This window comes from Rattus norvegicus, chromosome 6, assembly GCF_021556685.1.
Source record: "Rattus norvegicus strain SHRSP/BbbUtx chromosome 6, alternate assembly SHRSP_T2T, whole genome shotgun sequence".
Classification (NCBI taxonomy): Eukaryota; Metazoa; Chordata; class Mammalia; order Rodentia; family Muridae; genus Rattus; species Rattus norvegicus.
This window is the reverse complement of record NC_141539.1, coordinates 47411713-47439161: the sequence shown is the minus strand read 5'-3', so window position 1 is coordinate 47439161 and position 27449 is coordinate 47411713. Positions and strand designations below refer to the sequence as shown.

General features: G+C 43.3%; 1 protein-coding gene and 1 pseudogene across 11 annotated transcripts in view; one reads left to right on the top strand and one right to left on the bottom strand.

The window, feature by feature from the left end:
- The window catches only part of Taf1b (TATA-box binding protein associated factor, RNA polymerase I subunit B), a 76408-nt gene that overhangs the window by 24468 nt on the left and 24491 nt on the right, over positions 1 to 27449 (bottom strand). For 8 of the 11 annotated variants that reach the window (XR_015622158.1, XM_087554782.1, XM_087554776.1 and 5 more), the window contains 3 exon segments: positions 24894 to 25044; positions 22392 to 22542; positions 15414 to 15513 (listed from right to left, as the gene is read on the bottom strand). Coding sequence is in view for 10 of the 11 variants with exons in the window: in XM_087554782.1 (XP_087410908.1) it covers positions 15414 to 15513; positions 22392 to 22542; positions 24894 to 25044 (402 nt within the window). In the remaining variant the exon portion in view is untranslated. 11 annotated transcript variants of the gene reach the window in all.
- Rbm34-ps1 (RNA binding motif protein 34, pseudogene 1) lies at positions 16423 to 18152 on the top strand (annotated as a pseudogene).

Sequence of the window (27449 nt, the reverse complement as noted above, 5' to 3'; positions counted from 1 at the left end):
CCTCTTTCTCCACATCCTCACCAGCATCTGCTGTCACCTGAGTTTCTGACTGGTGTGAGGTGGAATCTCAGGGTTGTTTTGATTTGCATTTCCGAGATAACTAAGGATGTTAAGCATTTCTTTAGTGCTTCTCGGCCATTTGATATTCCTCAGCTGAGAATTCTTTCTTTGGCTCTGTATCCCATTTTTTAAAAGTGTTATTTGGCTCTCTGGAGTCTAACTTCTCGAGTTCTTTGTATAGTTTGGATATAAGGCCTCTATCAGTTGTAGGATTGGTAAAGATCTTTTCCCATTCTGTTGGTTGCCGTTTTATCTTAACAACAGTGTCCTCTGCCTTATAGAAGCTTTGCAGTTTTATGAGATCCCATTTGTCGATTCTTGATCTTAGAGCATAAGTCATTGGTGTTTTGTTCAGGAAATTTTATATTTTGACTTCTTTCTTTCCAATTTGTATCCCTTTGACCTCTTTTTGTTGTCTGATTGCTCTGACTAGGACCTCAAGCACTATATTGAATAGGTAGGGAGAGAGTATGTAGCCTTGTCTAGTCCCTGATTTTAGTGAGATTGCTTCAAGTTTCTCTTCATTTAGTTTAATGTTAGCTACTGGTTTGCTGTATATGGCTTTTACTATTTTAGATATGGGCCTTGAGTTCCTGATCTTTCCAAGAGTTTTATCATGAAGGGGTGTTGTATTTTGTCAAATGCTTTCTCAGCATCTAATGAAATTATCATGTGCTTATTTTTCCTTTGAGTTTGTTTACATAGTAGATTATGTTGATGAATTTCCATATTTTGAACCATCCCGGCATCCCTGGGATAAAATGAATCTTGCTTTCTAAACTCATTGTGTTTCTTAGATTCATACACATTCCTTGTACCTGCCATCTATATTCATTTCCACATTTGTTTATGTAGTCAATACAAACGACATATTTTGTCAATTTTCCTACTGCAGATGTAGAGATGTCCTTTAGTTTTAGTTTTTAACGAGCCAGCTGGCTTCTTTAGCCTTTTCTCCCCAAACACGAATCTTATATTAATAGAAAACTATTTAAATTATGGCATATCTGTCTGAAACAGCTCTAAAGAGAATAAAAACTTGTAAGTAAATTGTAGCATGTAACAGAATATTCTTAGTCTTTAAAAAAGCATGCTGGGGTTGGGGATTTAGCTCAGTGGTAGAGCGCTTGCCTAGGAAGCGCAAGGCCCTGGGTTCGGTCCCCAGCTCCGAAAAAAAAGAACAAAAAAAAAAAAAAAGCATGCTAAAATACTTAGGGGCAAGAAATGATGACTGTAACTCCCCTCCGTGACTCAGAACTAGAAGTATATAGCTACACAGGTAGACAGATAGAGACAGCCAATACTTCGGAAAAGGACAAAATGTCAACAAGAGGTGAATTTGAGAAAGTGTCAGAATATGGGCATTCTTTGGACTGTTTTTAGGATTGTGGTTTTCCCTATAAATCTAAGATCATTCCTGAAAATGTGCTTATTTTGAAGCCCTGACCTTTACTGATTATAACAGAAATTGTCAATGGGAGTGTCTCTTGAGGAGGTAGCTTCTTTACCACACTACAGGATATTACCTGTGGGCCCAGAAGACTACAGGCTCGTGTCCCTGGAGGGCCCAGTACACTCAATCCCAGCCTCCAAGTAGGGAAGGGTGATGGGTTTCCTAGTGATGTGTGCAGAGGCAGGAAGGTCTGCTGACCTGGTAGAAAGCACTGTGGCTCCGAGCGCAGCCCTGCCCCAACTCTAGGTTTAGCCAGAACTTTTCACCCATGGAATGTAAGGAAACTTAGTCTTTCCTTGTCATCAATATATGGTAACACTAAATTTTTTTGTTGATTTATTTTCAAATGCCACTACTTCCAGATCAATCTCCTTCTGGTTCATCCCCTTCCATACCTCTTTTTTAAAGAAAAAAAATATTTGTAATGCTTGTGATTCTGTCTGAGCAAAAATCTGAAGATCTAAAATCTCTTTATATTAAACTATTTATCAATAAACAGCTACTAAGAAAAAAAGATGCTTATTTTCAAAAGCTCTCCAAGAGGGCCAGAGAGATGCATCAGAAGGTAAAGGAACTCGCCGCCAAGTCTGATATGCTCAACATGACCCCTGGGACCGACAAGAGAAAGGGGAGAAATAACTCTGTAACTTGTCCTCTGACCACCACATAAGCACCATGGCACAGTGCCCTCCCCAACCCTCAAGTAAACGCAATGAGACTATATTAAAGGAAAAGGGTCACTCCTGGAGACACTCCTGGTTAAGAGCACTGGCTGCTCTGGCAGATCCCTGCACCCACAAGGCAGCTCAATCATCTGTAACTTCAGTTCCAGGAAGTAACAGATTCTTCTTTTCTTTTTGAGACAGGGTTATTCTGTGCAGTCCTGGTAGTTCTGGGACTCATTATGTAGACCAAGCTGACCTCAGACCTGGAGATCCTGCCTGCCTCTGCTTCCTAAGTGCTGGGATCAAAGGCATGCACCACTACTGTCCCGCCTATGGTACTGTTTGAAGGCATGAAAGATGCAAGATTGGGGGGCTGATAGAGAGCAGCTGAGGCTGGCACTGTGTAGCAGGACCAGAGTTCCTGCAAAAAGGTTCTAAGAGGCCAACAGTGAAGCTGAAACTTCAGCTGTCTTACAAAGTTGGAAAGACTGGGCTACCAAGGTTCCGTGAAGCCCAGAAGACAAACCCCAGATGCTGCACACTGAGTTATGGAATGTATATTTGCTGGATTTTGGTTTTGCTTTTATCTGATTTTTCCCTGTGATGTCCTAAAAAAAATCACTTTTGGAATAAAAATACTATACCGTGTCATCATATATTGGAAGTATATAAATTGTTTTTAATTTTTCAGGGGCCCATAGTTAAAAGACTTTGGACTTTTAAAGTTGGGCTACATTATATTTAAAAAGAGACTTTGAAGACAAGATGTGGAAGGTTATGGCTTAAAAGTGATGTTTGGTATGTCAAACTGACAAGAAGTAGAGTGTGATGGATAACTTCAATAGTCAACTTTATATAATCTAGAAACTGGGGAAGGAGTCTCAGTGAGGGATTATCTACATTGACTTGACCTATGGGCATGTCTATGAGAAACTGTCTTAATTTAGTTAAGTGATGTGGGAAGACTCAGTCCACTGTGGATGGAACCATTCCCTAGGCAAAAGGTCCTGAACTGTATAAGAGTAGAGAAGTCCAGCTGAGTGCAAGTAAGTAAATAAGCAAGCAGCACGCATGCATTTATTCCCTTCATTTCCAATTACAGATGTAATGTGAAGAGCTGCTTCAAGCTCCTGTCACTGTGGCTTCCCCACAAGGGCAGACTACACCCTGAAAATGTAAGCCAAAATAAACACCCTTTCCTCTAAAGTAGTTATTAATATATTTTATAAAGCAACATAAATGAAATGAAAACAAACACTTTAAGAGAAAAGAAAATTTGACTCTTCATGATTAATACGAGTGAGTCCAGAATGTATTATGCTTAGTGAAATAGTCTCAGAAAGCCAAATATCTTACTTGCATGTTGTATTTTTAAAAAGTTATACTCACAGAAGATGGGAATAATGACCATAAGCTAGGTACTGGGAAGAAGGACAGAAACAGGGAACTGAAAATAGACTTCATAAATGTATGAAATCATGATCGTCAATTAAAATACTAATTAAGAAAGAAAACATAGCTGATAGAGGGATTATAAAACAAGTATGTAGATATCCAAAACCATGGCGTCCGAAACCACACCCCACTTAAGGAAAAGTCGTCTAGGTAAGTGCTTTACCACTCAGATGACCCTTTGCAGGGGATGTCTTGATTATGAAAAGATTACACTAGTGGAGATACTCAGGAATAGAGATTACAATTAGGATTTTAGAATCTAAGAATGAGTAAGCATTGAGATGCCTGTAGGCATCTGGGAAAGAACTGTTCAGCATCTGGACACTAACTCCACTCCATATGTTAGAGACCCATCATTGGGACACTCCTGTTTCTACCCTGGGAGTTAACTACACTGGGAGGTGATCTTTTACCTGCCATAAACAACAGAGAAGTGGAAGGAATATGCAAAGGAGTTTTCAGGTGAGGGACAACAGGCTGCACTGAGCTAGAACCCTGAGCAAAGAACCCAAGGAACCCAGCTCACTGCTAGATCAGTTGTCCACCAACACTGTGAGAAACTAGTTACAACAGCCCTGTGGCCTGGGGGGGGCCAGGTGTCAGTAGATTCTCAGAAGTAAAATGGCTGAAGTTCACAGTCAGATCCCAGAGAGGATAAAGCTGCATGAAGAGAAAGCTCAGGGACCTGTACAAGGAAGTGGGGCACAGACATACCTGTATGTAATGCTAGCACTAGGGGAGATGAGGCAGGAGGAATGCTTTAAGTTCAAGGCCTGCCTAGGATGTAAATGTGAGGAATCAGCTAAAAAGAACAGCAACGAATGCTAATAAAGAAGGAAAGCATAGCTGATGGAAGGGACTATAAAACACCAGAAGACCCACAAGGTCTAGACCAAATCACCAGCATGGTAAAAATACAAACACAGCCCTAAAAAAACAAAACCAACTAATAGTGAAAGCAGAGATCTGTCAAGTCAGTATTGATCTGCAGAAACAAACCACCTAGAGGCCAGTGAGAGACAACACTGGCCACTAGGAACAGCAGGGCTAAGTGCAGGCTTTGTGTTTGATTCTCAGCACCAGGAGGAGAAATGGAAATCAATGAAACAAAAAGGGGTTGATATTGATTTGGTTTGGCTTTGAGACTGAGCCTGGACTGATGGCCTCAAACTCTCAATCTTCCTGCCTCAGCCTCCCACATTCTGGGATTAACAGACACATACCACCATTCTCCCACACACACCCCCAAAAAGAAGAAAAAAGTGATATTTTTTTAAAAGAAATTTTAAAATCTTGTCAACAAACATTTAGTTGGACAAAGAAATAAACAGAGGGAAGCCTCAAATAAAACAGGAGAGAAAAAGAAGACATTTTAACCGACACAAGAGAAATATAGGCAGCACTGGGGACTCTGGTGAACAACTACCACGTGAGGTCTTAGGACAGTGGTTCTCAGTCTTACTAAGGCCAAGGCCCTTTGATACAGAAACATACACACATACCCACAACCAAAAAATTACCTCTGTTGCTACGTCATACTGTAATTTTGCTGTTATTAGTTATAATGTAAATATCTGATATGCAGATGGTCTCAGGTGACTTCCTAAAGGGGATGAGAGCCATAGGAGCCATGAGAACCCTGCATTAGGGAATCGCGTGTACAAACAACTGCTTGCCAGCAGATTAGAAGGCCCAGAAGGAATGGTCTGCTCCTGGACTAACATAAGCTCCCAAGGTTGCAGGGTTAAGCAACAGACAAGCTAAAAAGACATGGAGACAACACAATGGAATCAGTAAGACAATATATCCAGGACTGGGAAGATTCACTGTTGTATTTTACCAAACTTTTAAATAACTAACTTTAATTATTTGCCAACCATTTCAAAAACTTGAAATGGGGGAAAATTCTAGGAGAATAGCATTTCCTGACAAAACCAGACAAGATGAAAAGAACAAAAAGAAAGTTACAGATCAGTGTCACTGATGAGCAGAGATGAGAAGACTCTCAACAAAGCACTGCAAACTGAATGGAGGAGCACGTGAAGATACACAGCACCCCGGGGGTACACAGTGCAGCACACACGAGTCAGTAAGTGTGACACATTCACCAACAGAATGAAAGAAACAAAACAAAACAGTGTGCTCCATCCGGATGCACACAGAAACAGCATTCAGTAAATAAAATTCAGCACCCTTCATGATACAGGTCTCCCCAATTTGGGTATACAAGGAGCACACCTCTAACTCATTAAGGCTATGTAGGACAGACAAACCCATAGCTAACATCAAACTAAAAGGTGGCAAAGTTGAAAACATTTCCTGGAAGATCTGGAGCAGGGCAAGGTCACCTACTTCCGCATCTCCTAGTGAGTGTGTAAGAAATTCTACCCAGGACCGCTGGACAAGGCAAAGAAAGAAAAGTCATCCAAAGAGGAAAAGGAAACCAAACTCTCCCTGCTTGCACGTGACATATAAAAGCCTAGAGCCCACCAAAGATCAGAACTGATAAACGAACTCAATGAATTTTCAGGACACAAAATCAACATACAAGAATTAGTAGCATTTCTCTGCACTGATAACTACCAAAAAGTCAAGAAAGCCACAGAGAGCTACACTGCAGATTTACCAAGAGATGAGAGAGCTCCATAATAAACTGGGAAGCACTGCTGAGAAACTGAAGAGAACGCCAAAAGGGGTGGGTGAGGGTAGAGGTGTGTGTGGGGGGGTGACAATCCATGTTTGTGGATTGAAGGAAATTATTTGATGTCCATACAACCCAAAGTACCCAACGTGACTCACCTACACATCCAGTGCAATCTCTATCAAATACCAATGACAGTCTTTACATACATAGAGAAAAACACACCTCCTGAGTGTGTGTGGGACCACAAAGACTCCATAACTAAGTAACACTAACAAGAACAAAGCTAGTGGGATTGTACACTGGACTTCAAGACTGTGCTACAAATCCACAGTAACCACGGCAGTAGCAGGAAATACACACAAAAGCAATGCAACAAATCAAAGAACCCAGAGACAACCCATGAACAACAGTCAATTGGTTTTGATGGAAATACCAGAACCAAGAGGTGGGCAGAAGATAGTTGCTAATAAATGGCACCTGGAAAATTAGAGACCCATATTTTATTTCTCACCATAACCAACAACTAAAACAAAAAAAAGCAACTCAAAGTGGATCAAAGGCTTAAAGATGTGACCTAAAATTAAGTAAATTCTAAAACCAAAGGGAAACGCTTCCGGGCATTAGTTGCAACAAAGATTTTTTTGGATATGACATCAAAGGCATAGGCAACTAAGGCAAAAAAAGATAAATGCAACTACATCAGACTACAAACAGCAGAATTCAGAAGCAACCTATAAAAATGGAAGAAAATACCTATGAACCATTCATCTGACAAAAGACAAATGCTTAGACTATATAAAGAAGGAAATAGCAGAATCGTGTAGATCAAACCAGTTTTTAAATGGGCAAGTGATTTGAACCAAACAACTCAAATGACATACAAATGGGTGACATGCATGAAAATGTACACATGCATGAAAAACACTCACCACCACCACCAGCTGTCAAGAAATGCAAAGGAAAGCCCAATACCAAACATCTCCCCTGAGTAAGGATGACTCCTACTAAAAGATAGAAACCTGTTTTCTTTCTCTTTCATAACATGGTACATGGAGAAGAAAAAAAAAATCTTAAAACACCCTCCCCCAAGGAAAAGAAGCAAAAACAAAAACCCCGGTTGATGGTCTGAACTCATCTACTCTGTCACGGCAATGTAAACTGGACGAGCCACTGAACTAAAGCAGAAGCCGGTACAGCGGCATTCTGTTTCAGGATGGAGACAGAAGCCGGTACAGTGGCACTCTGCATCAGGATAGGGAGGCAGACTGTGGGTTTGAGGTTGTCAGCCTTTGCTACAACAAAAGCACCCGTCTGGAAAATAAGCAGCAAAAGAAAACACCAAACTCCAAAACCCGAAAGCTCAGCACTGGAGTCTGCAAGTCACACAGTAGAGTGCACCCACGAGAAAGCAAGCAGCCTCAGGCCACGCATGCACACTGACTGCAGCACAGCTCACTGCAGCCCATGCCTGGAGGTAAGAAAATGTGGTCTACAGCCACTGCAGGATATGTTCAACCATGAAGAATGAGACCCTGTGTTGCAGTGGCCTGCACTGGCATGGGATTAAAGTCAGGCCCAGGAGATGCTATGGCATGCTCTCCCATGTGGAGGCTCAAGAGGTCAAGAGTAGAACAGGGAGAGCCAGAGGCTGGGACTTGTGACTGTCTAGTGCACAGCAGGACACCTTTCAAGAATGAAAACTGAATATCTGAAAACAGACAGTAGAGAGGATTCCCATGTTCCCAACACAAAGACAGACATGCCAACTGCCCCATTTGATCACCACACACTGCACACATGTACTGAAGTAAGAAATCATACCTCATAAATATGTACAATTAATTATGTGGATTAAAGTCAAACAGACCTGAAATAATTAAATAACATTTTTATTTATATTGATAGAAAGTAGTTCAAATTTGACACCTACTAAACATGTCTCTCAAAACATCAGAGAAAGGGGTTGGGGATTTGGCTCAGTGGTAGAGCGCTTGCCTAGCAAGCACAAGGCCCTGGGTTCGATCCCCAGCTCCGAAAAAAAAGAATAGAAAAAAAAATCAGAGAAACACAAATCTAGTTTCTATTATTCCAATCAGTAATTAATATTGTCATTAATAACATACGCACACAAAACCAACAAAATGTGGCAAGGATGGGGAAGGTGGTGCCCTTTATACACTATTGGTGGGAGTGTAAATTAGTGCAGCCGTTGTGCAAGGTAATGTGGAGAGTCCTAAAGAACAAAGCCAAGCAGCACACCTACTTTTACTCCCCCTCACTCTTTATACAAATATGTTTTAGTTATTAATCTCTCTCATTAGATATGCAATGTTCCTTTATGATATTCAGTGCACTTATGTCATCGTGTTCTCCCTACATTCACTGCTCCTGTCACCCTCCCATCGCCTCTGTCACTCCTTAGACAGTATCCTTTATACTTGTGTGTGTGTGTGTGTGTGTGTGTGTGTGTGTGTGCATACATGCGCATGTGTATGTGTGTTTTAATCTATTGTCTACACATGGGGAACTGATTGATGTGAGAGGGCTCAGCTCGTTGTGGGTGGAGTCATCCCTGGGCAGGTGGTCCCGGATGGTATATGAGAGCAAACTAAGCAAGCCAGTAAGCAGCACCCCTCCATGGCCTCTGCGTCGCTCCTGCCTCCTGGTTCCTGCCCTGATGTCTCTCCCTTATGGGCTGTGCTGTGGAACTGTAAACTGAATTAAAAACCCTTTTCTCCCCAAGTTACTTTTGGCCATGGCATTTTATCATAGCGACAGAAGCCCCGGGGATAGGGGAGGAGGCTCAGTGCAAGCATGAGGGCCTGAAGTGGGTACTAGGAAATAAGACAGGACCTTGAGCTCGCTGGACAGCCAGCCTGACTAATAGGAAGTCCTAAGTTCAGTGAGAGACTGACTCACTCTCTCTGACTCTCTCTCTCTCTCTCTCTCTCTCTCTGACTCTTTCTCTCTCTCTCTCTCTCTTTCTCTCTCTCTCTCCCTCCTCCCCCCTCTAGAGAGAGAGGGAAAGAGGGAGAAGCGGGGAAGACACTTGACTCTGGCCACACACATAGGTAAACACATGTAGATACCACACACAGAGAAAGAGTAAAACTACACTTCCTAATTAAAAAGAAAAGAACTATCTTGATATTAATCTCAACACATAAACTCAGATCAAAAAGCAATGTCCTCTAAACCAAGACTATAAAATACTAAAGGAGCAAATGGATGCACACAGGCTTTCTAGGTGTGAGAAGCCCTAGAAATGGGCGTGACCAAAGACTAAGAAATGTATATTGAAACCCTTCTTTTTCAAAACTAATTCTCCCCTACAACAGCTTATCATTCTCTCCACTCTCATCAAGAGAGGGAACACCCTTCCTGGGGCCTGAAGGAAGCTGCTGTGTGGACGCCTGTCACATACTTGGACTTCACAGATAGTCCTTATGGACTGAAGGATGAGCTATTTCTTCATAGAGCCTAACTCATAGGTCAGTTTCCATGTCAGAAAACATGACAAGTGGGCTCATGCGATTACTCAGTTCTCCTCACACTGGAGTTTCCCATCAATCTATGATAAAGCTGCTGATGTGTGTCCTGGACTGCGACTTGGTTGGAGAGTTAAGGACAGAATATCTTTAGGCACTGGCAGAATGGACACAGCCTTGTCCAATCGAAACTCGAGGACTCAGTGAGCAGCAGCTGTGAGGCAGCACGGAAGCCTAGCAGGTCAGGAGGTGAGCTGCATGACATGCTGGCCACAGGGAAAGGTTGAAAGGGAAAGGAAATAAGCCAGGGCTCAGGAAGGCGGATTTTACAAACCAAAGCTAAGCAGAGAACTAACATAAAGGTGATAAGCCAGTCACTAGCCTTCCAGAAAAGTCGAACATATAATGACATAGAGACACACACTAGAACAAGGCAGCAGGTTTCTGGCTGGCTTAGCAGGACATTTCAGTAAGGCTCAGGTGACTACCAGAAACAATGTTTCAGCCACTAAGTCTAAAGTTAAACTTTACAAATCAATTATTTTTTTCAAAGCAAGCTTCCTATTATGTGATGATTTCAGGAACTTTACTACTCTGAAAGTCAGGGCTTTGCTCAGTTTATGTGGGATGCCATTGAAGACATATAAACAAGGGCTGGTGAAATGGCTTGGCAGGAAAGAGCATGTGCTGTGCAAGCACAAGGGTCTGAGTTTAAGTCCCCAGCACATAGGTGAAATGCAGGCATGGTTGTATGTGCTTAAAGGCCCAGCATTAGTAGCTGGGGACGATGGATCCCGGAAGCTCGTGGATCATATGCCTAGTCAAAACAGCAAGCTTCAGCTTCACCGAGAGACCTGGTTCGGTATAATTAGGCACGGAGCAATATTGGAAGGCACTTCTGGCTTCTGCATAAGTGTACATGGGTGCAGGCACCTACACACACATGCACACAGAGGTACACACATTTGTGCACATACCACACCTAACACACATATATATAAATACCAACTTGGAGTCCAGGTCAGTTCTAAAACTAAGAGCTTAGGTTTTCATTCCTCCATACTGAAACAAGACTCCCAGGATGGTGTTTCTCCTTCGGCTGTTCTCCAACATTCTGACAAGTTAGTTGAGGCTTAGAGTACTTGCTGGAGAGCAAATGTCCTGTCCTTTATACCAATGACCTCACCCAAGACAAGAGACACTAACTTGTTTTATCAGGAAGAAGCCCACTTCAGGTGACTGCTCTGGGTAGCAGGCCTTGCCTCAGGCCAGAAACAGAACAGCTCCCACTGGAAGTACCAGCCTGAAGGGCTTCCAGCTTCGTCCTCTATTGCAGGCCTTTTGTTCCTAGTGCCATCTCTGCCTCGGGCTTGAGATTGGTCTCAGTGACCAGTGTGGAGCTCCCTTTTAGCTCAGTATACTATCTCTGCCCCCTCCTCTCTGTTCTCATACTCATGGATTCCTACAGTCCCTCCAAACTATGGCTGCCTTGGCCAGCCTACAGAGTAAGATTGCCAGGCCAGTTATCTAACCATAGCCACAGACAATAACAACACATGAAACCTACTTCATGGGCTTGGCATGAAGAATCAACTATAAAGATTTCAAACCAGGGCTGTCTGAAACATAATGTCTACTAGTATGATTTCCTTTTGCTTTCTCCATGTCGAGTGAGAGCTGCAGATGCTCTCTGCTTCTCTTCTGTGGATACTCACCATCACACATGCACACACATGTGGAACACAACCTTGCCTGCCATGATGGAAAATGGCAACTAAAGAGGAGAGATAGCTGCCCTTGGACTAACCCCACCTCAAAGCGTGCTTTCTGCTCACCAAGGATTTTAGGGACTGCTGCTCACAAATTTGGTTGGACTTTAAGGTGTAGACATAGAGCCAAGGAGCATCACATGTTAGACAAATCTCTCACAGTATCTCAACTTGGTGCAGGAAGCTTTGAGGATTTAATGACCTGAGATGTTGGTCACATGACATGGCCTGCTTATTATTTGTCTTTCTAGTCATATACATTCATCTGGCTCAAGGCTACAAATTAGTACCTCACAAAAACAGAACAAGCTCAGTGTCTTCAACAACCACGACAGAAAATAAGAATAAATGTGGCTACAATTGCAGAAATGAAAGTAAGGTATTAAAGGATTCTAGATCATAAGTGTGATTTTTGTGTTTACTTATTTATTTATTGTGTGTGTGTATGTGCAAGAGCATGTATAGTCAGAGGACAACTTGAAGGACTGGTTATCTCCTCATATCCTGTGGGTTTTAGGGATCGAACCCAGGTTGTCAGACTTGGCAAAAGGCTCCTCTACCCAATATGCAGTCTCACTAGCTCAAGTGTGATTTTTGGGGTAACAGTAAATTTTCATCCTACTATTAGTACTATCCAAAGATAATCCACATTAATAAAAGCCACTCAGAGTGAATCTATTAAAACATGGAGGCCAACTTACACTCATGTGCATATACTCACACACAGACACATACATGCAATTAAAAAAAATTTTTTTTTAAAAATGGAGACCAAAACTTTACTTGTAAATAGTAAGGCAATATGGCTAAGGGGATATATAAATGAGTTTATCTTATTTTGAACAATTTTTAAGTTTGTAATTTTACTTATCAAAGAACAAATGAAACACTTTCTTTTTTGGAATTATTTTTGCTAGCAAACAAATTATACAACACAATATGACATCCTTCCCATCACCACTGACATACCAGTATTTGTAGGAAAGAAGACAAACAGCAAGTGTCCATGCACTCATGCACATGTACATGCTCACACCCACGCACTCCCACATGCATGTCCTCACACATTAAAGAAGTAAGAGAAGTTCACAAACTACTCAGGCGCTCTAGTGGCTTGCCAGGGAATGCTCCTAATCCTCTGACATCAAATTGCTCTTTTCAAAGCCCCCGAGCTTCTCTTCTTCTATATACACACACACACATCTATGGTTGAATTCAAAAGTTAGCACAATAAGAGATTAGTGCTAATAACCGCAACAAACAGCAACACAAGTAACCAAGGCGGCAGGGCTGAAGATGGCAGGCGCAGTGTAAGAGCTGTCATTCCAGGGGACCTGGGTTTGATTCCCAGAACCCACAAGGATAGTTCACAGTCACCTGTAACTGCAGTTCCAGGGGATCCTAGGCCTCTGAACTCCTCAGAGAGAATCACTCATATGCGCATACCCTATCCCTCATACGTAATTCAAATAGTAAATACTTTTTAGTGATGTAAATGGGGGTGGCCTAACCACTGCTCCTAGACACCTCTGAATTGCTGACATCACCATGCCAGTATCTTATGGTCACTGTTGAGTTCACTAGTGCTTACTGAATCTAGACACTGTGACTGATCCTGGATAGTCAGTCTGATAAGGAATGGCTGCCAAGTGATGAGTGGGCAGGTCACATGCCAGGCATTCGGGCTGCACAGGGATGACTCACACCCTGGCAGCAGTACACAGGACAGCCATCAAATCACTCAAAACTCAAGACACACGATGTTCCATTACATTTCTCAAAATTTTTGAGTTAACATTTGAATTTCTCATCTAATATTTCTGTGCTGTGACTGGCTGCAGGTAATTAGAACAGTGGGTTGGAGGGGTTGGCACACTCTAGTCCTGCTACACCCTGATTGGCAACAAACTGCAGTCAGTTCCCGATTAATTCAGAGAGAGGTAAAATCCTGAGACTTCTCCAACATTATGTCAGTATGTTATCAACACCGACAAGCCAGCATACTTTTACATCACAGGGCATTTGATTAGAAAGGATTTTCTGAAATGTGAGACCAAAGTGGGTGGGAGGTCCTCTGCATTATGTACTACCAAATAATGATTACTGATGTAACCTACCTCAGAACAAAGGAAGTATTTTCTAAGAGAATTAACTGAGGAAAAAAAATTCTTACAATTATTTGGTCCTAAATGTTTTTTATTTATTTTGCCTTAAATTCTATTTCCAAAGAAAGGAATCTACCTACCTTTGAAAGATTGAACAATCAAAGTAAATCAGACAAATGAATGGATAGATGACAGATGGATGACAGATAGACAGACAGACAAGTAGATGGGACAGTATGTGCCTTAACTTTTGGTATAAGACATCAACTTCGTCCTGCTAAGACTGAACCCCCAGTGAACGTGATTGTTGAGGGGAGGGCGATAATGGGGGGAGGGTGGGGAGGGGGAACACCCATAGAGAAGGGGAGGGGGAGGGACTAGGGGGATGTTGGCCCGGAAACTGGGAAAGGGAATAACAATCGAAATGTAAATAAGAAATACTCAAGTTAATAAAGATGGAAAAAAAAAAAAGACATCAACTTCTTGACTGATGCCAATGTCTCGCCACCTACAGTGACATCATTAGGACATTTGCTCAGATTCCGAGCTGTCCTCTTAGTAACTACAGTTCTTCTGCTTGACCCATCGATAGTCAGTCTCAGGTCCGTAGGATGTGGGCTTTCCTGAACATCCCCTATGGACTTTCCTATCTCACCTGGCCCTGCTTCTCTCCAGCAATGACGCTAACAGGAACAGCAGCAGCATTCTAGCAGCACCATCCTACCCGCTGGGTCAAGGCCGGGTGACAGGTAGGAGCAACCTCAAGTAAGTGTTCCTGACTCAGTGTTTTCACCCAAAGTTATGGAGAGTTTTCCATTGCTGTTGTATGTTTTTGTTTTTCATAAGTAATATTTCTCAATGCACTGTTCACTTTGGTTAATTTTACTCAAGACCCACGTTCTTGGGAGTTTTTGTACATTGCTGTCCGATAGTGGCTTTTGAAAGAAAAGATCTGGAGCTTCTTTAGCTGTCTTTTTCTACAAGACTGAGAAACTATCATGGCACAGAAGACTTCTGATATGGGAGATACCGTCCAGACCTAGGTCTAATGATTTGCCTATTATATAAGGCTGTAGAAAAGTTACAATGTTTTAGACTTAATTCCACATCTTATAAAGCACACTGTCTTTATTAAGTTGCCACAAGCATTACTAGAAACCACAGGCATGCATTCCACAAATATCTCTTAAGCTGCAAACAGTGCCATTGCCACAGAGGCCACGCAAGCCTAGTACAATCATTTAAGTGGAAAATGGAAGAAAATATTTAATCTTAATATTTAGCATACCTACAACCATCTAACGAAGAACAAGGGGAAACTTTGGAGTACTCTAATAGTAATAAAGATGCACTGTTGAAGGACGGAAGCATTTCCACTAGGAAACAGGTCTAACGTAAGATAAAGGAGGCTAGGCATAAGATACCTGCCTGTAATCTCAGCACTTAGCAGGCTGGGGTGGAGGGATAATGAGTTCAAGGCCAGCTTGGGTGATACAGTGAGACCCTGTCTCAGAAAGGAGAGGAATTAACACAAGTAGAAAACTTAAGCCAGCTCCTCCTAAAGACCATTTTGTGTGAAGCAGGGACAGAACCACATCTTTTTCAGAGCCATCACATGAGCAAATTAAAAAAAAAAAAAAAGAATACATCTACCCATCATTAAATTACAACTATGGAAACTAGACTTTAGATGTGTTTGAAAACTGAAAAATCAGATACTGCGCGAGAGAATGTAGAAAGAACTATAATAATACACAAAAGAATCTTAACTTACCTCGACAGCAAAGATGCCTTTGTCACGACCATATACTTTCATCTCCTCTGGAAAAACCTTAAAAGCATTTATGTATGGAATACGGTCCTCTTCAACAAACCTGCATTTTTCAGAAAGACATCTCAATGAGAGCTATACACTTGCTCTGAGTCAACTCTTTCTGAAAATCTAGCCCCTTCACAAAGGAAGAATACACTCAGTGGATTGTACCTCCCACATATTTCAAAAGCTACTGTCCCCAGAACCCATGAAGACCAGTCAGCTGCCTGTCTACAGACTGTTTAACTCTAATCAATGCATTGTGTCTGAGGAGCATGGATCTGCCAGTTCACTACCAGGCTCCCACAGCCTTCCTTCCATCTCCAGCTCCCATCACATGACTATCTCCTGCTCATCCTGTGAGTCCCTTCTTCAGGAAGCTCTTCCTTGGTCCCTATTTCTTTGTCTCCCTTCTGCCTTCAGGACCTAGCCCAGTGCATGCTTGCTGATGGACCAACTATTAAGGTTTTCATCCCAATACCTTGTATACAATAAGAGATCAAACATTTTAGTCAAATGTTGAGTCTTAAGAAAACTCCAAATGTTAAAAATGGACTAAAACATGTATTTATACCCCATTCATCAAGTAAAATAAAGGTTAGGCTATGGTACCGTGAGCACTAGTGAGGAAGCAAGAGTGAACCAAACAGGTAAAATTCCTGCTCCCACAGACCTTGTATTCTAGCTAGAAGATGTGGGCAGCCAGTCAATAAATGACAACATGCTAAGAAAACAAAGCAGAGAAAGAAACAGAAGAGAGAATGCAGGACAGGGTCTCCTGTGTAAATTCCCAAACAATAAGAAAGCCAGGTGGGAATAAGCACTGAGAATACACTGCCTCGGCCTCCACTGTCACCAGCTTCCTAGAAAGGGAAGTGTTGACCTAAACTTAACTTTAAAATTAAAATGTGATTCCTCTTTTAGTATATTGAAACTTGAGGATTAAATATTCAAGGTAGAGTTTTTAAGCATGGCTTTGGGAGGGGAGGGACAAAAGAGAAAGAAGGAACGGAGACAGAGCTCTGAATGCAGCCACCAACCACCAGGTGGGACAGGTTGCCAACAGCTTGTGGCCAGCACACATCCTCCTGGAGGAGGGACAGGGCAGCTGGCAGCTCTCTTCAGCACCCCGGAGACATCAGCTCCCCCTGTGTTTGTGCCTGTGCCCCAGGAAACATCTAAAAAAAGAAAACTCGATGATGAAGAAGAAAGTGTGGCCCACGTTAAAAGGCCAGTTTTGTAAATCTTTATTCCTTTTTTGGAGTGACAGGGTACAGAGTGGGCTATGCTCACCTTTCCTGGGTTCTCTGAGGCAGGACCTGTCAGGAAGAGTTCACCATAAAAGAATACCTCCAGAGTAGACCTTAGACATAAGGGGGATAAAAGGCAAAGAAAAAGAAGATACAAGGACGCAACAGTGTGTCCCAGTTGGGTTGATAAGAGAAACTTCTTGGATCTTATAAAACTTTCTTGGAAACCAAGTGGGAGGGCACATGCCCTTTAATCAAGAAAAGGCAGATAGATAACTGTGAGTATGAGGTCAGCCTGGTGTATATAGCAAGTTCAAAACCAGCTGCAATTTCACAGTGATATCCTCTCTCAAAATAATGATGATGACGATGATGTTGTTTGAACAGCTACCTCCTTTGAATTAAAATTCCACCTGATAAATATGAAAAAAAAAAAGCCAGTTTTGCAAGAACCTGCAAGAAAAGTGAAAGTGAAGAAACTCTTCGATGCAGACAAGAGGCTAGCAAACAGGGAAAGTGCGCTAGCGAATGCTGATTTAGAAGAGATTCATCAGGACCAAGGGCAGGCACGGAGAAGGTCTCAGTCTCGTGGTAAAGCAGCTGATGGAGAAGCCCTGGATGTTGCCCTCAGCCTCAATGAGGATGGGGACAAAAGAACAAAAGTCCCACTCAACCCCGAAGAGGAGCAGTTAAAAAATGAGAGAACTGTGTTTGTTGGTAATTTGCCTGTCACGTGTAATAAGAAGAAGCTGAAGTCGTTTTTTAAAGAATATGGACAAGTAGAATCCACACGATTTCATTCTGTGATGCCAGCAGAGGGGACGCTATCCAAGAAGTTGGCTGCAATAAAACGTAAATTTCCTCCTGACCAGAAAAGCATCAATGCATATGTAGTGTTTAAGGAGGAGAGCGCTGCTGCAAAAGCACTGTCAAGAAATGGGGCCCAGACTGCAGAAGGATTTCGTATTGCGTTGATCTGGCATCTGAAACTGCCTCTAGGGACAAGAGATCAGTTTTTGTGGGAAATCTCCCTTACAAAGTGGAAGAGTCTGCTTTGGAGGAACACTCTGGACTGTGGGAGCATTGTGGCAGTGAGGACCGTGAGAAACCCACTCACAGGAGTCGGCAGAGGGTTTGGCTACGTGCTCTTTGAGAACACAGATGCTGTTCATCTTGCTTTGAAGTTAAATAATTCTGAGCTAATGGGAAGAAAACTGAGAGTCATGGGTTCTGTTAATAAAGAAAAACTAAAGCAACAGAATTCAAATCCAAGCTTGAAGAAAGATGTCAGTAAATCTAAGCAAAGACTTAATTTTACTTCTAAAGAAGGAAAATTCCATTCTAAGAATGCATTTATTGGAGAAAAGGCAGTTCTCGTGAAAAAGAAGAAAGGACAAAAGAAAAAAGGACAAACGAAGAAACCAAGGAAACATAAGTAATAACAGACTCTGTCCCCTTCCTTTCTTTGACGAAATCTTGCAATGAGTGTCTGGGTTTTTTATGGAATTATGAGGAAAATGTGGAGACTTCCACAATGTCTATCTATTTTTGTATTAAATTCATGCCATATGTAAGGCCTCTCTGAAAAAAAAATATTTGAGGTAACATAGGTGAAAGCCTCTCCCGCTGGGTTTTCATTAGTTGCTTTAGGTTACATAAGGTATCTATGCATAGTAAACTACAAAATTGGTTTAACATTATTATATACATGATATAATACATACCTATCAATTCCAAACAGCTAGACTTCCAAACGCTAACATGTGCATCATTTATTTACTCCTTGATATGTGCACACACATACTATACATATTTAATAAATGTACTAATACATGCTCAAAGCAGGTCCAGTGCTAGAAGAGAGAGTGACAAGAGATGAAGGGTTGGCCCACCCTCACCCTACCAGGTCAGGCAGACAGGAAAGAAGGATCGTGCCCACATGGGCTGCCAGAGAGGCTCATTCAGTGGTGCTGAAGCAGAGGCAAGAAAGAGGACTGAGACTCAGGGAAGCAGAGCTGCACCCAGAGCAGATCTGGAGGTATGTGGGGTTTAACAATGACAGTTTTCAGCCCTGTTCTAACCACTTCTCAATGTTGGCTTACTTTTGAATTTGAAATTTCTTTTTGAAAACCTTTCACCCCTACAATGGATGGCAGCTCAATCAAAATTCTAACACACTATTCCTTTAGTGGGTATTATCAGCAGCCTCTCTGGATCAAGCCAGGAAGTTGTTGAAAAGGAACTGACACAAGAAAAAAGCATCCCTCGCCCCTCTCCTGCCCAACAAAGGTCTCAGCACCATCTCTGGGAAATACTCTCTGCTCATAATTTTACACAGTATTTGGAAGCTTTGATTTGAGACACATTAGACTTTAACAAGCCAGCTCTTGGCTGTAGACCATCAAAGCAACACCACATATTAGAGCTGTGTGCTCTGCGGAACAGTCCTGGTCTGTTTATCCTTTCCATTTCCCTTACTACAGCTTCATCCAAGCAGCCGCCTCTTGCCTATGGTATAGGAAAAGACCTGTCTCCCTTCCCTGTACAGAATACCACTCCACAGAGCTACCTGGGTGACCCTTTAAGATCAGATGGTCGCTCCGGCTACAGTCTCCCCACCACTTACTATAGGACTTAAAACTCAAAGTCCTAATGGGCACGGGGCATTTTTAAGGTAATAAAATATGTCCTGGAAGTGAATCAAAGTGACAGTGAATATTTTTGTGGTATTCTGAGAAACCACTGAATCACATTTTACTTCCTGTTTTGTTTTGTTATGTGAGACGGTCGCACTGTTGCCCTGGAACACACGTCACACTTCTGCCTGCCTCTCTGTCTCCTGAATGCAGAGGGTTAAAGGCTTGCACCATCACACCTAGTGCAAATTGTGCATCTTTCTAAGGATGTATTTATTTTATGCATATGAGTGTTTGCCTGCACATCTATGTATGTAATACATGTGTACCTAGTGCTTGTGGGGTCTAGAAGAGAGTACCAGTCCCCTGGAACTGGACTCAGTCAGTTCTGAGATACCATGGGCTTGCTGGGAACTGAGCTCAGATTCTCTGAAAGAGCAGGAAGTGCTTCTAACTCTCTGAGCCATATCTCAGCCCTAAGGGACTGCATATTCTTTTTTTTTTTTTTCCTTTTCTTTTTTTCGGAGCTGGGGACCAAACACAGGGCCTTGCGCTTGCTAGGCAAGCGCTCTACCACTGAGCTAAATCCCCAACCCCGGGACTGCATATTCTTAATGGTTGGAACTTTATCATATGGAAATTATATGTCAATATTTTTAAGTTATATAGGAATGAGAGGCCTGGAGGTGAAAACAACTAAGATTTATTATACATGCATATGAAAGTGTCAGAAATCTTTAAAGGGGAAAAGTTCCCTGATCCTGGCGTGGCTTACCAAGCTCACCTCTGTGCTGCTCATTCTCAGTCCTCCCCTCCCGTCAGTCTCTTCCTCCAGAGCCCTGTCCTGGTTAGGTGCCCGCCCCCTGGAATGCTGGGATAGCGCGGGTCGGGCTGGCTGCTCCTTCACTCCAAGAGCAGCTCGGATGGACGCCTTTTTGCGCAGTCAGGCTCCGCCCCGCACCCTAGTTCTGCTCTGACGTGCGTGGCCCATCACCTTCTCCTTTATCCATGGTCAGTGTGAAAGTGGACACGGCTCACAGGCTCCCAACTGCCTCTCAAGGCTCTGCACTCTGGAGCACTTACACGAGTACAGCAGCTGCTCAACAAGGACTTGTCCAAGCAATGTTGGCTGCTGTTACTGTCTGTTGTTGCTGCCAGCAGGGGAGGGTCCATTATAGTAAATGTGAAGGGATAAGAAGAATTAATCCTAAAGCCTATGGATGCTGCTCTGAAGATAAATAAGGACACAGTTCACCATCAACTACAAAATATGTAGGGCTGGGTGTGGTAGTGCACACCTTTAATCCCAGCACTGGAGGCAGAGTCAGGCAGATCTTTGAGTAGAGGCCAGAGTGAGGAGAGCGATCCTGTCTTAAAAAAAAAAAAAAGAAAGAAAGAAAGAAAAGAAAGAAAAAAAGGAGAGGAAAGAAAAGAAAAAAGAAAAAAGAAGAAGGAAGGAGGGGATGAATGGATGAGTATAGATTCCAGCCAAACTAGCCATGGCTCCCTGCAGAGCAATGCTCTTCAGCTTCTAGCAGTAGCTCAGACTGCTCTGGAGAACCTGGAGGGCAACTCAGCAGAGATAAGCAGGCCCTACCCCAGGGTCTGAGTCCTGCAGTCCCCGGTCAATGCTGGGGCTGCTGGTCAAGAGGAGACAGTTGAGAATCTGACTTGGAGCTCCTTCTGGGGTTAAAACAGAGCACAGAGGAGCAGTGGTGTCAGCCTCTTCTCCTACTGCCCAAGGGACTCAGCCTGTGTACCCAAGGAGCATGGTGGGCGACTGCTGGATCTAATCTTGAAGGCATTTTTCAATTCCCTGTGTGGGGAGGAGGGTGAGCAAGGGAGGCTGAAGACTGGGACTGTTTACTCCACCCACACAGTGTTTTCCCTGAGAAGAACTTCTCTCATTTGTTAAATTTCTAGGGCAGTTCTGTTGCCCACTTACAACTGCCCTGGGATGACTGGCCAGCTCTGAGGACACGATTACGTCCTCTGATTAGGGATCTTTCTGAAAGACCCTCTGGTTATCAGCAGGGAGATGAAAAGGAATGACAGCCTGCAGACAGAGTGCAAGTGAGAGATCGGTAAGCAATCAATCAGGGTGAGGTGACGTAAGGCAGGGAGGGAAGATGAGTTACAGAGCTGGGTTGGAAATGTAAGGGCTACAGTACGGGGCTGGGGATTTAGCTCAGTGGTAGAGCGCTTACCTAGGAAGCGCAAGGCCCTGGGTTCGGTCCCCAGCTCCGAAAAAAAGAACCAAAAAAAAAAAAAAAAAAAGGGCTACAGTACAATGACGGGCTGCATATGTAGAGTGAGGAGAGTCCAGGAGAAACCCTCCGTTTCCTGCCACCACCAGGGTCCATAGCATGTGCTAAGAACACTGGAGGAGAGCAGGATCAAGGAGGCAGATGGTGAGGCAATTTTTAGTCACATGGTTTTAACACTAAAGGCATCAAGTAGTCATGACCATGGGCAGCTATACAGATGAATATATGGGTCTGGCCCTCGGCAGACAAGCCTGGGCTGGTGATATAGAGTGGGGAGTCATCAGCACAGAGATAATAATTAGTCTTGGGAGAAGATGATGTCATCTACTGAGGGTACAAAGCAAGGCAAGGTTCAACTGAGCAAAGTTCACTGAATCGCGAGAGGTCTATGTGCAGCTGCTCACACCTGAGACCAGCTTTCTTATTTGCTTAATGTGCCAAAATCAAAGGCACTATCATCATTTATGAGGAGCAGTCTATTTAATAGAAGGACAAGTGCCGATGATGACAGCAGTGACTGTGAGACTCCATGCTGACTTGCCAGGGCACTAATGATGCTGCACTCATTGCTCAGGTGCTCACACAGTGCCAGTGGTGGAAGCAGTTACAGCCCTAAGGTGCTATTACTATGACAGACCCGTTTTACCTGGAAGGACGCAGAAACAGAGAAACATTTACAGACTTGTTCAATGACTACCCAAGCTTTTATGCTTTCTTATAAAATTAAAAATATCTAGAAGATGTTCCTAAATTCACACAGATAATCAGGAAGTAAGTTCAGCTTACCTCAAAAGGTCTGAAAGTGTAATTGTTTCTCTCTGCCAGAGCAAGGACAGATAGCAGAGGGCAAGTGTCCTGGGCACAGTCATCTTCAGGAGCCCCTTCTCCTTCCGCTCTGAGTACTCCACTCCATCAACAGATCCAGAACAGACGGATGCTGCTTATTCAGAAACACAGTGAAACTGTTAAAAACGAGTAACAAAACAATGGCCATTCAAAATAAACTATAACTGATTCCCTTCATGTATTCAATCTAATTAGGGTTATCGTTAGGGTGGAATGAGATTTTTAAAAGAGATGTAAATTTTTATGTAGCGAACACAAGCTATTTTTAAAAATAAAAGGTCAAACAATCAGAGGGAAAATTCCAAACTGCTTGGATAAGGTAGCACTTTACCCCCACCCACCCTCCAGGTGCCCTCCAGCAGACACTATAGCCAAGCCTACTTATTCTACAGAGACCCACCTCACTTTCTGTGCCACTCCCCTAGGCCTGGGGAAATGACAATGACCGGTGTCTCACCTCTCCAGTAATTTACACTCTACTAAGCCATAAACAACAATTATGGTGGACAGAGAAAAGTGTTGTCCAGAAAAACAGCAATGCAGGGGCATCCAAAGGTTTCTAGAAAGGGGGCAAGATGGCTCTTTTGAGCAGGTGGTCAGAAGGACCTCTTTAAGAAGGTGATCCTAAGTGAGGTAACCCAATCACAGAAAAACACACATGGTATGCACTCATTGATAAGTGGCTATTAGCTCAAACACTTGAATTACCCTAGATGCCCAGAACACACGAAACTCAAGAAGGATGACCAAAATGTGAATGCTTCACTCCTTCTTTAGAAGGGGAATAAGAATACCCTTGGCAGGGAATAGAGAGGCAAAGATTAAAACAGACACAGAAGGAACACCCATTCAGAGCCTGCCCCACATGTAGCCCACACATATACAGCCATCCAATTAGACAAGATAGATGAAGCAAAGAAGTGCAGGCCGATAGGAGCCGGATGTAGATCGCTCCTGAGAGACACAGCAAATACAGAGGCGAATGCCAGCAGCAAACCACTGAACTGAGAATAGGTCCCCCGTTGAAGGAATCAGAGAAAGAACTGGAAGAGCTTGAAGGGGCTCGAGACCCCATATGTACAACAATGCCAAGCAACCAGAGCTTCCAGGGACTAAGCCACTACCTAAGGACTATACATGGACTGACCCTGGACTCCAACCTCATAGGTAGCAATGAATATTCTAGTAAGAGCACCAGTGGAAGGGGAAGCCCTTGGTCCCGCTAAGACTGAACCCCCAGTGAACGTGATTGTTGGGGGAAGGGCGGCAATGGGGGGAGGATGGGGAGGGGAACACCCATAAAGAAGGGGAGGGGGAGGGATTAGGGGGATGTTTGCCCGGAAACCGGAAAAGGGAATAACACTCGAAATGTATATAAGAAATACTCAAGTTAATAAAAAAAAAAAAAAAAGAAATCACAGATGCTCATCTACCTAAGAGAGAAAAGATACCATGAAATATGAAAAAAAAAAAAAAAAAAAAAAAAGAAGGTGATCTTGGGGTTGGGGATTTAGCTCAGTGGTAGAGCGCTTGCCTAGCAAGCGCAAGGCCCTGGATTCGGTCCCCAGCTCCGAAAAAAAAAAAATAGAAAAAAAAAAAAAAAAGGTGATATCTGAGCAGAAAGCTGACAAATTCTACCTTAAGGGGAAATCCCAGCATGCCAGCAGCAGTGAAGGCGAGGTATACTAAGGGTCTCTTTCTCTTTCTCTCTCTCTCTCTCTCTCTCTCTCTCTCTCTCTCTCTCTCTCTGCAATTTTTTTTATAACATGGAGAACTATTTGAATTATATGTACTTAAAATCTTGCCTTTCAGCTAGGCACTGTGGCCTAATGCCTTTAATCTCAATGCCTGAGAGGCAGACCCTCTCGCCTCTATGAGTTCAATTCCAGCCTGGTCTACAGAATGAGTTCCAGGACAGCCAGGACTGTTACAAAGAGAAACCCTTGTCTTAGACAAAAAACAAAACAAAACAAAACAAAACAAAACCCTTGCCTTTCTGTCTACATATGCAAATCAACAGCTTTCTGGTGGCTGGGATGCCACCTATAGCAGTCATGTTTATTTCTGAGTGGGATGGTAGCTGGTGTTTTATATTCCTTGTAATGGTCGGCACTTTATAGTTTTAATTTTAGTGTAAAAACTAAAAGAACGCTCCAGAAATCATCATTTTTAAAAGATTTATTTTTTATTTTGGTACATGTGTGTCTGTATGTGAGTGTGCACCATCTGTGTGCCTGGTATCTGCAGAGGACACAGAGGACACCAGATCCCCTAGAACTGGAGTTATAAACAGTTATGATCTGCCCGTGTGCACGCTGAGAATCAAGCCCAGATCCTCTGGAAGAACAGCCAGTGACTGTCACACATATGTACTCTCCTATACACACACAATAAATAATAACGGTTTTTAAAGACTCTAGGTAGACTGTTTCTCCATTTTACCTGACTTTGATGATCGTTTGGTGGCAGGGAAAGGCTTTGGAGTCTGGGAGTCAGACTGGAACTCTGCTCCACTTTCAGGAGGACATGTGGTGTCACTGAGCAACTCAAAATCACTGCCCCAGTCAGAGGACTGCAGATTGTCTTCTAATACCTGTTCACAAGACAACACAAACAGAAATTACTGCTGGAGTTTGAAAGCTAACTTCTGTGACTCTAAATAGTCTGCCCATCACTGAGTCCTTTCTGGGGAACTGCTCTAATCAGCAATGTTTCCCAGAGAGGGACTACAAACAAGGCTAAGTAAGGAAACAGTCAGACACACACAGACACACACAGACACAGACACACACACAGACACACACACACACACACACACACACACACACTCCTCCTCCTGCTGCTGTTGCTGCTGCTGCTCCTCCTCCTCCTCCTCCTCCTCTTCCTCCTCCTCCTCCTCCTCCTCCTCCTCCTCCTCCTCCTCCTCCTCCTCCTCCTCCTCCTCCTCCTTCCAGGTGTACCTCTCTTGTAGGATCAAAAGAAAGCACCAATGTCATTTTGGATCTACCATGCTGGCTGCTTTCTACCACATCTGCCTGGGAAATTTTAACTTTGTATCTTGTCCCTTCATTTCTTTTGCCCAAACTGCCTTTTCTCTCTTTTCAATTGATTTTTTACTCTACTATGCTGCCTTTCCAACCACTCTTCTTCCTGATTTCTTACTTCCCCGCATAGCACTTTCTGTGTATAACCAGTACCTAAGGAGGATGTACTACTTCATTCTACTGTTGTCACGTGTGAACTAATGAGATGGTAGTCAGTGTCTGGAGAATAGTCAGGGGACCAGCTACTTAAAGATCTCATTAGCTTACATGGCCAAGAGGAGCTGATAACATTCACAGTCCTATGACCTCACCCCTGCAGGTCAAGAAACATGACCTTATCACAAGGAGATCAAACTCATGTACTGAAGAAGCATATGGAACACAGAAGCAAAAAATCCTGAAGGAAACTAAATGTCCCTTGCATGAGGCAAGGTGCATCACAAAGCTGACCGAGAAGCATGCACTTAGAAAACCTGAAGCAATCAGAAGAGGACTTCCACAGATTCCTGCAAGGCACCTACCTGCCTGCTGTTCTGTCATAGACTCTGCCCTGTTCCCAGTTTTTCTGGGATATGTAATTTCCCACTAAAGCCAACTTCTCCACTTGTACACTCGCCTCAAATCACTCATTTCTACTGTAGTGAAAGACCCCCAGACTTGGGGAGACTCTCGCTCCAGTCACGGGTTGGGGTACCCCCAGGAAACACGAGAAGCCGGTCTTGATGTAATCAACAAGAGGCAGTTTTATTTACGAGATCTCGGGCTGACACGTATCTCACACAGGAGATTGAGTCAAGCCCCGAGCCTCTCTAGGCAGGAGCTTATATAGGGAAAACCAGGGGTTTCGTGTGGATACACATAATTGGCTAATACAAAGGGTGCACAGTTACTTTTGGCACGGAGTTACATCAACAAAGCATACGTGTAATCTAGCATCTCATCAATGTGGGCAGGGCAACTCATCTCACTGCAGCAGGGGGATGACCCATCCTCAGGGAGTGAAGGAAGGGGAGAGGGTGGCTCCAGATGGCCAGTGTCCTTGGGAGTTGATAGTCGGGCCAGTGAGCCCTATCTCAAATTCTCTCAGGCATGTCTGGACTTTGTTCATGACTAACTTTTAGAAATTTTAACCCTTCAGTAGCAGTCTGTCAATACTAAATACACTATCATCTCTCCCACTTAAAACTTTTCCATCCAATTTTCTGAATGTCTTTGAAGCAAAATGCCTTGAGGAAGTGAAGATAGGCTGCCTTTCATCCGTCTGCCTGCCTGGTACCCCATTCCAGTTCAGCTCCACTGGTTGTCTGATCAGTCTCAGCCCTCTCTCCCTAACCTAGCAGCAGCATCACCAGATGCCACTGTCCTCCTATGAAACACTGTCTCCTTGGCTTCCAGAACATCCCTCCTCTCAGCTGTCCTGACTTCACAACACAGTAACCCTGGGAAGGCCCAGAGCTCAGGTTTTTGGTCCTCTTCTGTGTCTGCATTTTGGTAACATCCAACAAACTTAGGGTTTAAATCATAGCTACTGTATTTTACGTTTGTGATGTACCCACCCACATTTTAAAACCCCTGAAATCCAGGTAACTCAAACAATCATTAGCATGTCACAGTTTAATTTACAGCATTCTTCCTTAAGGGTACTTAAAATGTTGGGGTATCTCAGTATGCTGGCTAATTTTGGCTTACTTAACACAAGTTTGAGTCATTTGGGAAGAAGGAACTTCAGTGAGCAAGCATGTGTGCCATTTGGAAATTAATGCTACAGAGGCCCAGCCTCTGGGTGGTGCTATCCCAGGCAGATGGCCCTGGGCTGTATAGGAAAGTAGGCTGGGAGACTTGATGCCATCCTTTTGCCTTTCAGCTGCTGAATTGCTGAGCAGACACAGGTGGAGTGCTGCAAAACAAGAATGGAGCTGCTGCCATCACTGCTGTGGTACAATCAGGATCCTGC